The sequence below is a fragment of the Bubalus kerabau genome, chromosome 15 (assembly GCF_029407905.1).
Source record: "Bubalus kerabau isolate K-KA32 ecotype Philippines breed swamp buffalo chromosome 15, PCC_UOA_SB_1v2, whole genome shotgun sequence".
Taxonomy (NCBI): domain Eukaryota; kingdom Metazoa; phylum Chordata; class Mammalia; order Artiodactyla; family Bovidae; genus Bubalus; species Bubalus kerabau.
In genome coordinates, this window is record NC_073638.1 from 42,093,743 (window position 1) to 42,108,037 (window position 14,295).

At 41.0% G+C, this 14,295-nt stretch overlaps 1 protein-coding gene across 1 annotated transcript; it reads left to right on the plus strand.

The window, feature by feature from the left end:
- The first annotated feature begins 964 nt into the window (after positions 1–964).
- LYVE1 (lymphatic vessel endothelial hyaluronan receptor 1) lies at positions 965–14,046 on the plus strand. Its single transcript, XM_055548643.1, has 6 exons — positions 965–1,217; positions 4,846–5,017; positions 5,123–5,262; positions 11,222–11,527; positions 12,648–12,726; positions 13,267–14,046. The coding sequence occupies exons 1-6, from the start codon at positions 1,133–1,135 to the stop codon at positions 13,451–13,453; spliced, it is 969 nt and encodes a 322-aa protein (XP_055404618.1). The 5' UTR covers positions 965–1,132; the 3' UTR covers positions 13,454–14,046.
- Positions 14,047–14,295: the final 249 nt, after the last annotated feature.

Consider the following 14,295-nt stretch of genomic DNA (forward strand, 5'->3'; position numbering starts at 1 on the left):
TTTTTTTTTTTTTTTGCCACACTCGAGTCACATGGGGTCTTAGTTCCCCAACCAAAGATCCAACCCTCATCCCCTGCATTGGAAGCGTGGTATCTTAAACACTGGAACTACCAGGGACATCCCTATATACTGTTCCTGAAAATGACATTCCTTTTGGAGAAAACTAGTAACCTTTTGCTCAAGGCATTACTCTCAAGCCAGAATCCCACAATTACCATGGAAGACAAACCACTGAAACTCTAGCTGGGAAAAGAGAGCATTCAGACTGCTCGTACACGTGCAGAAAAATCTCACACTCATCAAACAAAAAAGGGGAAGTCTGAGTTGAATGTTCACCTACCAGAATATGAGAAGTTATTCAAGAGAAAGTTATATAAAGGACCTCTGTGGTGATTACTATTGTAAAGTATTACTGATTTTATAAATTGCCACCCTAGTCATGTTTTGTATGAATCCTCAATGTGTCTGATTTCTTTAAAGCAGGAATCACCTATAGTGGAGTAGACATTTCAAATGATAAAGAAATCTTGAAAGGGAGCATGAGGATTCTGTCCTCGGTATTTAAATAATCATTTGTTTCCATGATTCTTAGCCTCATTTCCCTACAGATCACAAGGATATGCAGCTGGGGGATTAAAAAAAAAAAAAACCCACTGATCGTAGGAGGAAAAGAAGCACAATCCATGTTCAGTCCTCTTTAGAGACAGAGACATTCCTACAAGTATATAAATCAGCAGCTACACAGACAGTAACAATGAACCAGGTAGGAACTGAGCTGGTGGGGGACATGGGTGGTGGCAGGGGTATGAGAATTGGGGGAACCTCCAGCAGTTCACCCTGTGCTATCTGCCTTCCTCATTTGTGTGTTTTCTGAGTCAGCATTAGCTAAATTTTCCAGAAAGCCTTCCACAAAGTACAGCCTGGGCTTTCAAGGACGTCACTCATTTCCCCCTAGTGACCTTGACAAGTCAGAAGCTTGAAAGCAGGGAAATCCGGATGTCTCGGTTATGAAGCAGAGCAGTGGGAGCCCCACATATTTCCAGAAGTCTCCATCCACTGGTGATTATTGTCTGCTTTTGATACTACCAGTGCTCATCTGACCTGCTTCTCTGGCTCTGAAGGTGCTGGCACAATGGCCAGGTTCTTCAGTCTGGGGTTGCTTCTTGCCTCCATCTGGACCACAAGGCTCCTGGTCCAAGGCTCTCTCCGCTCAGAAGGTAGGTTTCTTACTAGATGGCCAGCCTGAGGCAAAGCAAGATGCTGCATATTGTCCTAAGTCTACTAAGTTCTTGACTGAATTTCTGGGGTGGGGGAGGGCCTCAGTGTCAACAGAAGATCTCATTGGCAGGATTGTTCTGGCAGAAATGTTTTCACCATATTGTCAGCTTCACCAAAATGATTCTCACTTACCTTTATGTTATGTTGACTTTTATTTTTGGCTATGGGATATTTTTAATGAAACTATTTTGACACAATGAAGAGAGATCACTTGATTTTAAAAGTGCTTAATTGAAGGAGCAAAGAATGATTGTGAAAAATTTTAAGCAATCATGAAGCCTGGGAAATGGTTAACTTTCACAGAATATTGGCCTGTTTTATGTCTTTGGAAGTGTCAATGTGATTGTTTTAATTTTAGTTTTACTACACTATCACGGGATACATACATTTTTAATATGCAGTAAACAGCAAATTAACTGAAAAAAAAACTGAAAAAAATACAGGTTTGAAAATTAGCTATCAGCTTCCTACCAAAAGAATGTCTTAAATGATTTCTGGGCTTTTGAGATGCCTAACTGGTAACTTCACTCTGCACTGTAGGCAAAAAATAAATAAAAATGTGACCACAAATCACTCATTACAGCTCGGGGCAAATGAAAATATGAGCACTTTAAAAGGAAAATTATGTGTTCCTCTATTGGGAGATGCTCTGAAGTATAAAATATGTTGGGAACAGACATCCAGACTTAATTTAGATATTGTTGCATTCCATTTTATAAAGGTTAGAGTTATAGGACTGATTTTTTTTTCAAATGCCAGAATATGTTACTTTCAAATAAGTTTGAAAGTAACAAACTTATTTGACATCCCCCTGGAGAGACTCTTCACTTTTCCCCAAACTATTGCCATTAATATTCAAACTATTATGGAAATTGTTCTTTGACCCTGATTCATCACACTCTTCAGACCATCCTCAATAATGGCAAAATTTTCCTAAGGAAATTAAAATTTTGTAAACAACTGAAAGTTATCCAGAGCCATGATTAGGGAGGAGGGGCTTGATGAAGGTAAATGGATGGGAATGGGCACTAGTATTTTTGAGGGCCTATTTTTATATATTGTATATACAGTATGTAAAAAATACATAAAAGAAATGTATGCATATATATTTCTTAAGAATACATTTTATAGATGAAGGAACTGGCTCAGTGAGGCCAAGCAACTTGCCTAATGTCATAAAAGCAGTAAATAATAAAGCTTGGGTCTGAATTCAGCTCTGTCTGATTCCTAGGTATATACTCTTTCTACTATACTTGCAATTTTCTAAGAAAGCTTAAGGAAGGGGTTACTGGAGGATCCCTTAGGTTCCAGCTGCCTGTTTTTGTCCTTACATAGGAAAGCATAAAATCTACAAATATTTGTCAACTGCCCACTTATGCACCCAGCCTCCACTAGGTACAAGTTATATATTTAACAATTCTGACAAATATTCTGTAAAGATATAACCATCCCCCTTTTACAGCTGAGAACACTAGCTTCCCCAAGGTTACACAGCCAATTAACAAGAGAAGAAATGGTCAAAGCTAGGTTTATTGCCCAGAATAGGTCTGTCATTACTCATAACAACAATATTTAGAGTAAAAATGATGTATGATGAGAAAGCATCAAGACGACTTTACAGTGTAATTAATGTACCTTCTCTATAAGTATTCCCAAAGACGCTGCTATAAGCAAGCTTATGAGTTAAATGAGCCAAATTCCAGGACAAATGGTGTGTTGCAAGAGTTCAGTTCTAGCTCTGTGTGTGTGTATCTTCCCCCCATTGCACAGTGAGAAGCAGAGCAGTGTCCTGGTTAAGTCCTGAGGTTTTCGTATCAGTCATGGTTGGATTTGTGCCTCCGAACTTCCACCTAAATGCTCTATATCCTTGGGTTGGGAAAGTTGCTTATCTCCCTGAACTTAAATTTTCTGTCAGAAGAGTCAGGGTTTAGCACAGAGTGTCATATACAGATGACAGAAGTTGGAATTAACATTGGCATTAGTATTAATATCAATGTTGGTGTAGGTATTAGCATTAGTGAACACAGTCATGAGAAGCTGTTCTGTCACAAACACTCCTAAGGGCGTTGGCTCTTTAGTCTCTCTTTTGGTAAGAGCAGAGTCTGGAAGCAAATAAGGTTATCCACAAATGCCATACATCTTATTAATTTCCTTTCCCCCAGTCCCCTGCTCCACAACAAGGTCGCCTGGAGTACTTAGAAATGCTCTTTGCATGTTTGCAAGAAGAAACTTCCTTTAAACACCAACTTAGACAGTGGTCAAACATTTGACCAGGCATCCAGTGCACAGATCTGTGTTTAAGCAATTACTCAGGAAATGCCCTTTCATGAACTTTTGAGGGTGAAGCCCAGTAGGAATAAAGTACCTGAATGCAATGCAACTTTGCAACTTCATACAGGTTTATAAATCCCAGAATCCAGAGAGAAGGGATCAACAGAACTCTTGGATTGATTAGATTTTGAGTAAAATATTATTCACATCTTAACTGTTCAACTGCCTCAGCCTCCCCAGGGAGATCAATCGTTAGCAAACTAAAACTAAAGTGCTTTGAGTATGATAAAATGAAACTATGTTATTATTTATTGAGCACCTACTATGTGACAGGCACTGTGCTAAGCACTTTTACTTGAATTAACTCATTTAACTTTTCACCACCCTATGCTGTGGGCTTCTCTGGTAGCTCAGTTGGTAAAGGATCTACCTGTAATGAAGGAGACCCAGGTTTGATTCCAGGGTTGGGAAGATCCCCTGGAGAAGGAAATGGCAACCCACTCCAGCATTCTTGCCTGGAGAATCCCATGGACAGAGGAGCCTAGTGGGCTGCAGTCAATGGGGTCACAAGAGTCGGACACAAGTTAGTGACTAAACCACCGCCACCTTGTACAGTAGATACTGTTGTTCTTTCAGTTTTCTAAATATGGAAACTGAGACTCAAACAGATGAAGTAACCAGCCTAAATTCACAGAGCTGACAAGCAATCTAGAATTCGAATCCAGGTCTGACTCTAAAACTCCACTTCCTTTAGTTTCTCTGCTCTGCAAGCTTTACTAGCTGACTCCTCCAGGAACTTCTGCGTAAGCCTGCCCCCCAATGGTCAGAAACGACCTGGGACTGAGAAAGTTCACATTCCATTATAACAAGTACAACATTTTTCAGCCCATCTCAGAAATAGTGCTGTCTCCAACCCACATTAGTTGGGAGTATTGCTATCGTGTTTACGCAGAGCCCTGGATTTCATCTTTCTCATAGTCTCAGACCCCTCATTTTATAGACTCCAAAAAGGTTTGCAGCAGCTGCATCCCCTAGACTTGCCCTTGCCCAGGAACTAGGAGCCAAAGTCTCCATGTAATGAACAAGGCACCTGAACTCAGTGAGGGGGGATGGACTTGGACCCGGTGAGAGGTACAGCATGGACCCAGGCTAGCACCTACCTGCCTTATCTGGGTCCTGTTATTTCTGAACTCCAATCCCAGCTGCTGTGTTGACAGTGAGGCTCTAATCAAGGGAGAGCCCAAGGGCTGAGACAAGGACAGCAGCACACTGAGGGGTTTTGTGATTCCTTTGCAGAACTTTCCGTCTTGGGACCATGCAGAATCATGGGGGTCACCCTAGTGACCAAAAAGACACAGCCGCTTCTGAATTTCACAGAAGCCCAGGAGGCCTGTAGGCTCGTGGGACTCACTTTGGCCAGCCAAGACCAGGTTGAAGAAGCACGGAAATTTGGCTTTGAGACTTGCAGGTGAGAAACAGACTCACAAACATGGTGGGAGCTTTGTTGGCTCTGTGTTCTTGCTCAGCAGCAAGAGATCTGTGTATCCATTCAATTCATGTGTTTCTGTTACAGCTATGGATGGGTTAAAAATCAGTTCGTGGTCATCCCTCGAATTATCTCCAACCCCAAGTGTGGGAAGAGTGGGGTAGGCGTCGTGATTTGGAGAAGTTCACTCAGTAGTAGGCACAGGTCCTACTGCCACAACTCATCTGGTGAGTTAGACATGCGGTCTCTCCACGCGGTGTGTTGTGTCTGGATTTCAATAGCTCTATAACCAGGACTTCTCTGGTGGCTCAGAGGTAAAGAATCTGCCTGCAAAGCAGGAGATGTGGGTTGGATCCCAAGGTTGGGAAGAGCCCCTGGCAAAGGAAATGGCAACTCACTCTAGTATTTTTTCCTGGGAAATCCCATGGACAGAGGAGCCTGGCAGGCTACAGTCCATGGGGTCACAAGAGTTGGACATGACTTAGCAACTAAACCACCACCACCATGACCAGTCTGAGAAGAGTAAGCCTGAGCAGCAGCAGAAGCAATCTCGGTGATGGCCATTGAATCCTCCCAAGACTGCCTCTTTGACGAGGCTAGAGGTGGCAGTGTCCCCCTCAGAGGAAAAATTTAGGGGAAATATGACAGATTGGCAATATAGGGAGAGGGTACCCCTAGAGGCTCCATCCCCTCCTCTCATCCCATAAGATAAACAGGAAGAAGGGAAGGAAACACCCATGGACAAAGCAATATACTAATTTGTCTCACTAAACCTTGACAATGTCCATAGGAAGTATGCTTTATCATCCTTATTTTGCAAATGAAAAAGCTTAGGTTAGAGGACGAAAGTACATTTGTCTAAGATTTCCTTACTATGAAGACTCACACACAGATCTCCTTCATTTATCCCACATTCCTTTACAGGAATGGAATTTCAAATGCTACATTAGATGTTTTTAAGAACAAGATCCAATTTTCATTTTATGAAGGAAGGAATTGAAGCTAGAAAATAGAACTGATTTGCTCATGGTCATCCCTTTAACCTTGTTGGAAAACCTTGGCTGCCTTAGCCCAAGTGCCTTACCCAAGTAACTTCTCAGAAAGCTTTTGACTAAACACTTGTTCTCCACTTATCATAAGAACCTCTGTCTCGTTTATTACTTTTCACACATACTCATAAATCTGACCTTCTAAAGGTCAGTGGCTCAGTGGTCATTCTCTAAGATCCAGGAGGTAAAATCGCATCAGCACTGTTCTGTTGCCAAAGGCAGCAATTAGATCCAAGCAATTCTATGAACTATGGGGCCTTGGCCTCAAAAAGTCTTGAGACTTTTCACTTCCCTGACTTCACAGATGAAATGACTATAGCTCAGAATGGAGGTCTGTCTTGTTCAAATTCTTACAGTGAGCTTCCAGCTATGTAAAGACTAGAACATAAGCTTTTTACCAACTCTTTTCACGATCCTCCTCTCCCCACCTCATCCACCTATTGCTTTTGGCTGGGGAATTGGTGGTTTCTTTGCCTGCTTATATGACAGCCAATGCACATCTGTCAGATAGCCTGGCCTTTCAAATGCCCGCCCTTCCTGCCAGCTGTCAGTGTGATAAACAAACACCCAGTCCTCTGGACTAAACGAAAAGAAGTCCAGGGAGATGACTCAGGTCTGCGTGTTTCCTCGTGGTTTCATTTAACTTATACTTCCATTCTCTATGCTTTCTATATACTTAGAGTTAAGTATAGAGGCTTGATTAGACACACAGCTACTAGTTGGGGCAAAAATACTTGATAGGTTAGATATTGTGTACTTCAGATCATATCCCAACAAAAGACACTGAATGTCGGTATATCCCACTATTAACATGCTAACTTTGATCATCTGAATAAGATGGTGACTGCTGGACCTCCCTAATGAACTCAGATTTGTTTTCCCTTTGGCAATGAGGAGGGAACCTCTAGTGTGATATTTTGACACCATGCATACCCCCAATCATATTTTACCTAATAGTTCAAGCAGACATTGATGATCCTTGCTGGGATCAGTTATATGCAGGGCTACAAAATGTTAATTTTCTAAAGACATTCTTCCTTCTACATCTATTAGCTGGCATTCTTTGATTAAGAAGAATCTCTCTCTTTCACACACACACATCTTCTCCCGCCCCCTAATACTATAATTCATATAGTACTAATACTATAATCACATGGATGCATAGCATTTTACTTAGTCTGTGTGTTCAATATGTTGTCATCAATTTTACAATTATTATTACTTTATTCTTTTTGATGCTCAAATTGTCCCACATTTGGCAAATGGAAACCCCTTCTGGTTGACTTTTGTGTCCTTCATCCCATTAGTATTTGAGCAAGTCATTGCTTTCTGTCATAATAACATGTCACAGGCTCACTTTGTACTTCCTTTATCCTAGACATGGAATCGGCCACTTATAGCTATTTCTCAAGAGACCTTTTTAGTGGGGAAGGTTAATTAGAAAACAAAATCTGCATGCAAGTTGTTCTAATTAATACTCTCATTTTCATTACTTCTCAGCCCTTTTTAGTGGGCAACTAGGAATATATATGTGTGTATGTATATACACTGGCATCTTTTTTCTCTTACATGGAAAATTATTGTTTTCAATAAATAATATGAATATATTTTCTTATCCTATAATATTATCAAAATTATAAAAACAACATTATGAAGATAATAAACCTTATAAACTGAATGGAATTTGCAGTTCATTTGCATTTCTTTTAGTCCTCAGAAGGTATCTCTCTGAGAATGTACTGTCAGACAATTATATATAAAAGTGACTTGAGAAAATTTGCTACCCTTTTAAAATAAATTAGGTTCACTTGCTTCTGTTTGCTATCTTTGTGAGGATCAGAGTTACCCTAGCCCTCATCTTACACTGACCTGGATTTATCTCATGCTTCTTTGTTTTCGTAGCTTTCTTTTTTATTGCTATCTGACAGGCTCTGAGGATCAGAGTAACCTGAAACCTGACTCCAAACGTTATCCTCTCACTGCTGCCTTTGTGAGCTTTGGGAATCAGACCAACGTGCTTTTAATGCTTGGCAGGCACCATGCGTTTCATGCTGTTCCCTTCGCCACGATGCTTGTCCTCTCATCACCTAACTGACTTGTATTATTTATTCAAGTCTGAATAAAGACTTCCTTCTTCAGGAAGACTTTCTGAACCCCCGATTCCTAATCTTTCCTCTTATACGCCAACTACACTGTGTTTAATAATCTATCAAAGAATTTGGCATATTCTAGAGAAACTATATTTACTGCTTGGAGGGAAGAAGACCCAGGTCCTATCACTTCCGGGTGAGACACACTGTGCCCTCAACTGGTAAGGAGCCAGCTTGCTGCTGCTCCCTCACGTGGCAGCCTTCTTGCCTTAATGAACAGGGAGTCAAAGGAAACCAATTCTTACAGATCTTACAGATCATGTCATAGATTATGCTGGGCCCTACACACTTACTGTCTCACCACTCCTCGGTGAAATCACACGAGGCTACCACTACTGCTTTCCAGGAGAAGCAACTTACGCCTAAAGTGTGCTCTGCTGTGTCAACAGTCACTGAGGGACAGAGCTAGGATTTAAATCTTGGGCCTTGGGTGACTTCGTCATCACCTTTCCTGGTGATTACCACACGACAGTAACATTCCAGGCCCAGGGTGGGTCCTTCACATGAATATGTTTTCAAAGTTCCCCAGATGATTCTAAGCTGCAGGCAGAGTTGAAAACCGTTTCTCTTGCCAACATCTCTAAAATGTAAGTTCTAGAATTCCAGGTACTCTGGATTCTCCTATTTCTGTACAGTTGCAGTAACCTCTTTGTTGGCTCCTGAAAATTAAGTAACAATGACCATGTTTACTCTCTCATGTCTATTTCATCCTCCACACAGAGCCTCCTCTGCTCCAGAGCTTTGGGTGGCTTCCCATCTGAGAACCTAATGTGAACTATGAAGACTTTTTTCACATAAAACTGGCTGTAGACGAGAACTTCTATCTATCAGCTGGAAAGTTTGCTGACTCCAGTTGAAAAGTTCTCCTACAGAACAAATTCCAAATTCTTTACCATGGCAGTTTTAACACCCTCCCACCTATCTTGTCAGTCTCATCTCCTCCTTGCGGTCTTTCACTCTCCCAACATAGGCACACCTGCACGCCAGCCTCATTGCGTGCCCTGTCATTTTCTGACATGCCTACACGTTCAAATTTCTGGAATCTTGGGTCATGCTCTTTTGACTGACTGGGATATCCTCTTCCATATTAGAGGAGCTGGAGCTCAATCCCGGCCGTACTGGCCTTCTTATCATCAAACATGCCCAGATTATTCACTTTCTGGCCCTTGAACTTCCTGTTCTCTTTACTTAGAATGCTGTTGTCCGAGATCTTCAATGACTCACTACTTTTATCATTCAGGTTCCAGCTTAAGTATCATCTCCCCAAGGAGACTTACTCTTATCACCTTATCCAAAGTATCTATTCCCATTCCTGCCTCTTCCAGTTTGATCCTGTTTAATTATCCTCTTTTGAAATTTCTGGCTTATTTTGTGCTTTTTTATTATCTATATCCTTCTTTCCAGTAACGTATAAGCCCCTTATGAGCAAACACTTTGTCTTATTTGCACTATGTCCCTAGTGCCTAGCACAGAGTTGGAGCTCATTAAATATTTGTTGAATGAGCACATTAACCCTCCACATGCTGTTCATACCATCTCATCTGTGAATCCCCAGTTATCTCCCCCTACTCTCATCAAAATACTTTTCCAGGAAACAGGAATCCCCCATTATTTGATTCTATATTCTCAGTTCCAAGCACAGTATATCGTGTTCAGTATGCTTTTCCCCCTGATATTTAAAAATGTTCATTTTTTGAAGGAAGAACTTAGCACGTGCTCAAGAATAGAAAATGTAGCTAAAAGCCCAGGGCAGCATTAGTGGTATAGTAGTGAGCAAAGCTGCCTTCCAAAGTCCAGGGCAGAGTCAAGGATGATGCCTATTTGAATAGAGGTCTTTTCAGAGTAAAAAGAATAGTATAAAACACTGGTGGAGTCAAAACGTTTTTTCACATTCACCACAGACTTGGTTGGTAATTTTTACTTAATTTTAAAAAATAATAGAATAACTTTTCCTTTATGGCTAACATTCCAGCCAATGCTACCCACTCTCACAAATAACTAGGGATTTAAAAGAGATACAAATGCATGTTGGAATATATTGCATGGCTCTAACACTTACTGGCTACATGACTTTCGGCAAGGTGTTCAATTTCTCTGAATTTCAGTTTCTCCTGTACAAATGAGGGTTTTATAAAATTGTAAATGAAGTACCATGGTTGACTCAAGAGTAAGATATTCATCAAATGCTAGTTTCCTCTCTACCACATTCAACAGATTGGAGAGAAAACCAACATCCCTCCTCTGTCCCCCACCTCCTTTAAAAACATTTTTTTTTTCAACGAACACGGAACAATCTGGTTTTAGTAGATCTTTGTCCTGAAGTGGTGTCATGTATGTATGTTTGGCCTCCCCATCTACTCCTTTCTTCATTTCACATTTCCTTCCTTCCTTTAATCATCAAATATTGAGCATATCCTATGTGCCAGGCATAGTGCACAGACCATGATGACCAAGACAGACAGGAGTCCTGTTCCAGGGAGCTCATGGTCCAGTGGGGAGCAGTATAATGAGAATCATGACAAAGGAAATACCAGGAGGTACAAGACTGCAAGTCGAGGGATCCAGACTGGCCTTCACATCTGTCTAAGAAAGAGGTAGTCAGTTTGAGACCTGAAGGACAAGGAAAGCTTAATAAAAAGGGGCTTCTTACAGGTGAAGAAAGCATACTGGTCAAAGACTTGAATGTGAGAGAAAGCACATCAAAGAACTGAAGGAACTCCATTATGGCAAGGGCAATGAGAGAAAGACTGATCAAGTGAGGCAGGCCATGTCAGCAGGCTCCAGGTCATGAAGGACTTCATAGGCTGTGCAGTATAGTGAGGGAAGGATTCTAAAGAAGAAAGTGATATGATTAGATTCACATTTTTGTAAGACCATTCCAGTTACAGTATAAAGAGAATGGAGGAAAGTAAGATTAGAGGCAGACAGATCACTTAGGAGGCTATTTCAATACATACTTCTTATTTTACTTTTCCCTCCCTGGACAGATATTTGGATTAACTCATGCCTTCCAGAAATTATCACCACCGATGATCCCTTATTCAATACTGAAACTGCAACATACACAACAAAAATGATGGTCAGTGACAGTACACACTCAGAATTGTCTACTGATGGCCCTGACTATGTTACAACGACTGCGGCCCCCCCTCTGGCTCCCACTTCTACTCCACGGAAAAGAAAATTAATTTGCATAACAGAAGCTTTTATGGAAACTAGCGCCGTAGCTACAGAAAGAGAATCAGATATTCAAAATAGACCAGCCTTCAAGAATGCAGCTGTTGGGTTTGGAGGTAAAAACTTTCTGTCTGTATTGTGCGTGTGTGTGTGTGTGTGTGTGCGCATTTAACAGACAATACATAGAAACTAGCCTGTATCCAGATTGGGCACTCAGGACCTGACAAATACTAATGCAAATAAAAGCTTGATGCAAATTCAAATTTCATATAGTCATAGAACTTGAGGTCTCTAGAGAACCTTAATGATTAAACTAAACATCATGAGTCTAAAGGGAATCCCTGGTGACTCAGCAATAGAGAATCTGTCTGCATTGCAGGAGATACAAATTTGATTCCTGGGTCAGGAAGATCCCATGGTGAAGGAAATGGTAACCCACTTCAGTATTCTTGCCTGGAAAATTCCATGGACAGAGGAGCCTGAGGAACTAAAGTCCATGGGGTCGCAAAGAGTCAAACACAACTTAGTAAGACCACCACCACCATGATTCTAAAATAGATTCACTTTTCAGTAGCTTGGAATAAAATTCTAGTGACAACAGCAAAACACTTTTCTAAGCAGTATATATATCCCCTAAGTTTTCGTGGAATTGTATTATATGAGATATCCAGGTATCAATGATTTTGAGAAAAACAAATGGACTCCAAATATGAAGAAGTTTTAGGGGGATCTTAACCAATTATTTTTCTTCTTATACATGTATAAGAATGATATGTAATAAAAATCTACATTAAAAAAATAAAATAAGATAGCTTCACTTTTAAAATATAAAGACTTTTCAGAATAAATTACTATCTATTCATATGCAGAAGTTTTAAAAATATATCCAGACACCTTAAATGCCTATGACCAGTAAGTTGGTTTTCCTATTTAAAAGGAAGGGTCTTGCACTTAATTTGCTCCAAACTTATCATCTTCAAGGCCACAGACAGGAAATGGACTCTGTCATATTGCAACTAACGAGTAGGGAGTGTGAGAGACAAGACTAAGGATTCTATAGGCAAGAAAGAAAGAAGTACATGTGGGCCTAACACCCTGTGTGGCCCCTGTGTGGTCACAGAGGAGGCTCTTCCCCTGCTCTGTGGTCTCCATCATGTGTAAGGATGTGTCGTGAGAAGACCAGCCCACAGCAATGTCTGTGTGAAGGACCGACAAGCCCTGTCTCTGTCTCCCCAGGTGTTCCCACTGCCCTGCTGGTGCTCGCGCTCCTCTTCTTTGCTGCGGCAGCTGGCCTTGCAGTTTGCTACGTCAAAAGGTGGGTTGTTGGCGCATGGTCGGTCTCATCATTTTTGTCACATCTATATCTCGTGTTTATCCAGGGTTGCTATTAGCATTTCCCTTTCCCAAATGGAGATGGCAGTGCTCATACACTGTACATGTTCCTCCCCACCTCACTCATCCTCCCTACCACCCAAACTTCCCTACTGTTTCAGCACATGCATGTTATCTGGCTTGAAGATACAGCTCAATGGCTGTCCCTTTGAATATCAAGAAATGAAAAGACTGGCATCTAGGAGGAAATGGATATGCTTTATTTGATTTTCAGTTCTTTGCTTTTGATGAGAGGGGTTTGAGACCAGGCTAAAGTTTGGCCTGTGAACCTACCATCCCATCTAAATGAATCCATTCAGGTCAGGATGGGTGGGGGTATTTGAGCATGCATGCATGTGTTGGCATCTCTTGGAAATAGAGGAACCTAGTGTACTCTGCCAGTGTAGGTCTTTACAAAGTATCATCTGTTGTTCTATGTGTTATATAGAAGTCTCTCATTTTAATTTTGTGTTTATGCCTACAGGTATGTGAAGGCATTCCCTTTTACAAATAAGAACCAGCAGAAGGAAATGATAGAAACTAAAGTAGTAAAAGAGGAGAAGGCCGATGATAGCAACCCTAATGAGGAATCAAACAAAATGAATAAAAAGCCAGAGGAGCCCAAGAGTCTACCCAAAACCACAGTGCGATGCCTGGAAGCTGAAGTTTAGATGAGCAAGAAACGAGAGGACACACCTCAGGCTTATTTCCTTCCTGATACACATCCTGGTCCCAGACGGGGAGCCTAAAAGGACCAGAGAGCCAAGCAAGCAAGTTTACCCTTGGTTCCTGACTAGACTCAACTCAGGGCTACCTTTCAACTCCGGAGTACACCAAAGGAAATTCCCTTTTTCTTACTTCAGTCCTTTCTGGATCCTACCCTCCTACCTCCAAAGCTTCCTACAAACTTTCTAGCCTGGTGATGTCCTAATAATATTCCAGTGGGAGAAAGGAGCTTGTGCAAAACACCAGGACCTAAACCGCTAAGCAGAACATGTTTGTCAAGTGGCCTTTATGCTGCCTGGGAATAGGTAAATTGAGAGTCAAGAAACCATTGAGATCAAGGCTTTGTCTATTGATTGACTCTACAGCCCAGATCCTTTCTTCAGCTCTGGAAAGGAAACACTTTTACCACCTGGCATGTTCTTCTGAGCCAGGCAAGAGTGAAAGAAGGAAGAAAAAGTTTAGCAACTAAAAGACATAGATTCCCATGATGTGAGACCTAATCTCTGTAAAGCCAAAATAAATAGAGAAAAAGAACGAGGCTGGGGATGTTGGGAGCATTTGTCAGTAGGAACTATAAATACAGTCAGAGCAAATGTTCATCTCTGAATAATTTGAATTGAAATCACTTATCAGAAGCTACACACACTTACTTTTCTCTCTTGAGCTGCTGCTAGTTTCTCTAGAAGAATATACTGTTACAAGAACCTGCCCCCCAAAAAAAACTCTTACAAATTTCTATTTTAATCCAAATTACAGAAATTATTAGTGAATAAAATTACTGTGTTAA

Bases quoted from the DNA above. Each gene is read 5' to 3' on its own strand.
- LYVE1 (XM_055548643.1), top strand. From the start codon at position 1,133: ATGGCCAGGTTCTTCAGTCTGGGGTTGCTTCTTGCCTCCATCTGGACC. The intron at 5,263-11,221 runs GTGAGTTAGACA...CTCCCTGGACAG, and splicing joins CTACTGCCACAACTCATCTG to ATATTTGGATTAACTCATGC. The intron at 12,727-13,266 runs GTGGGTTGTTGG...TTATGCCTACAG, and splicing joins GCAGTTTGCTACGTCAAAAG to GTATGTGAAGGCATTCCCTT.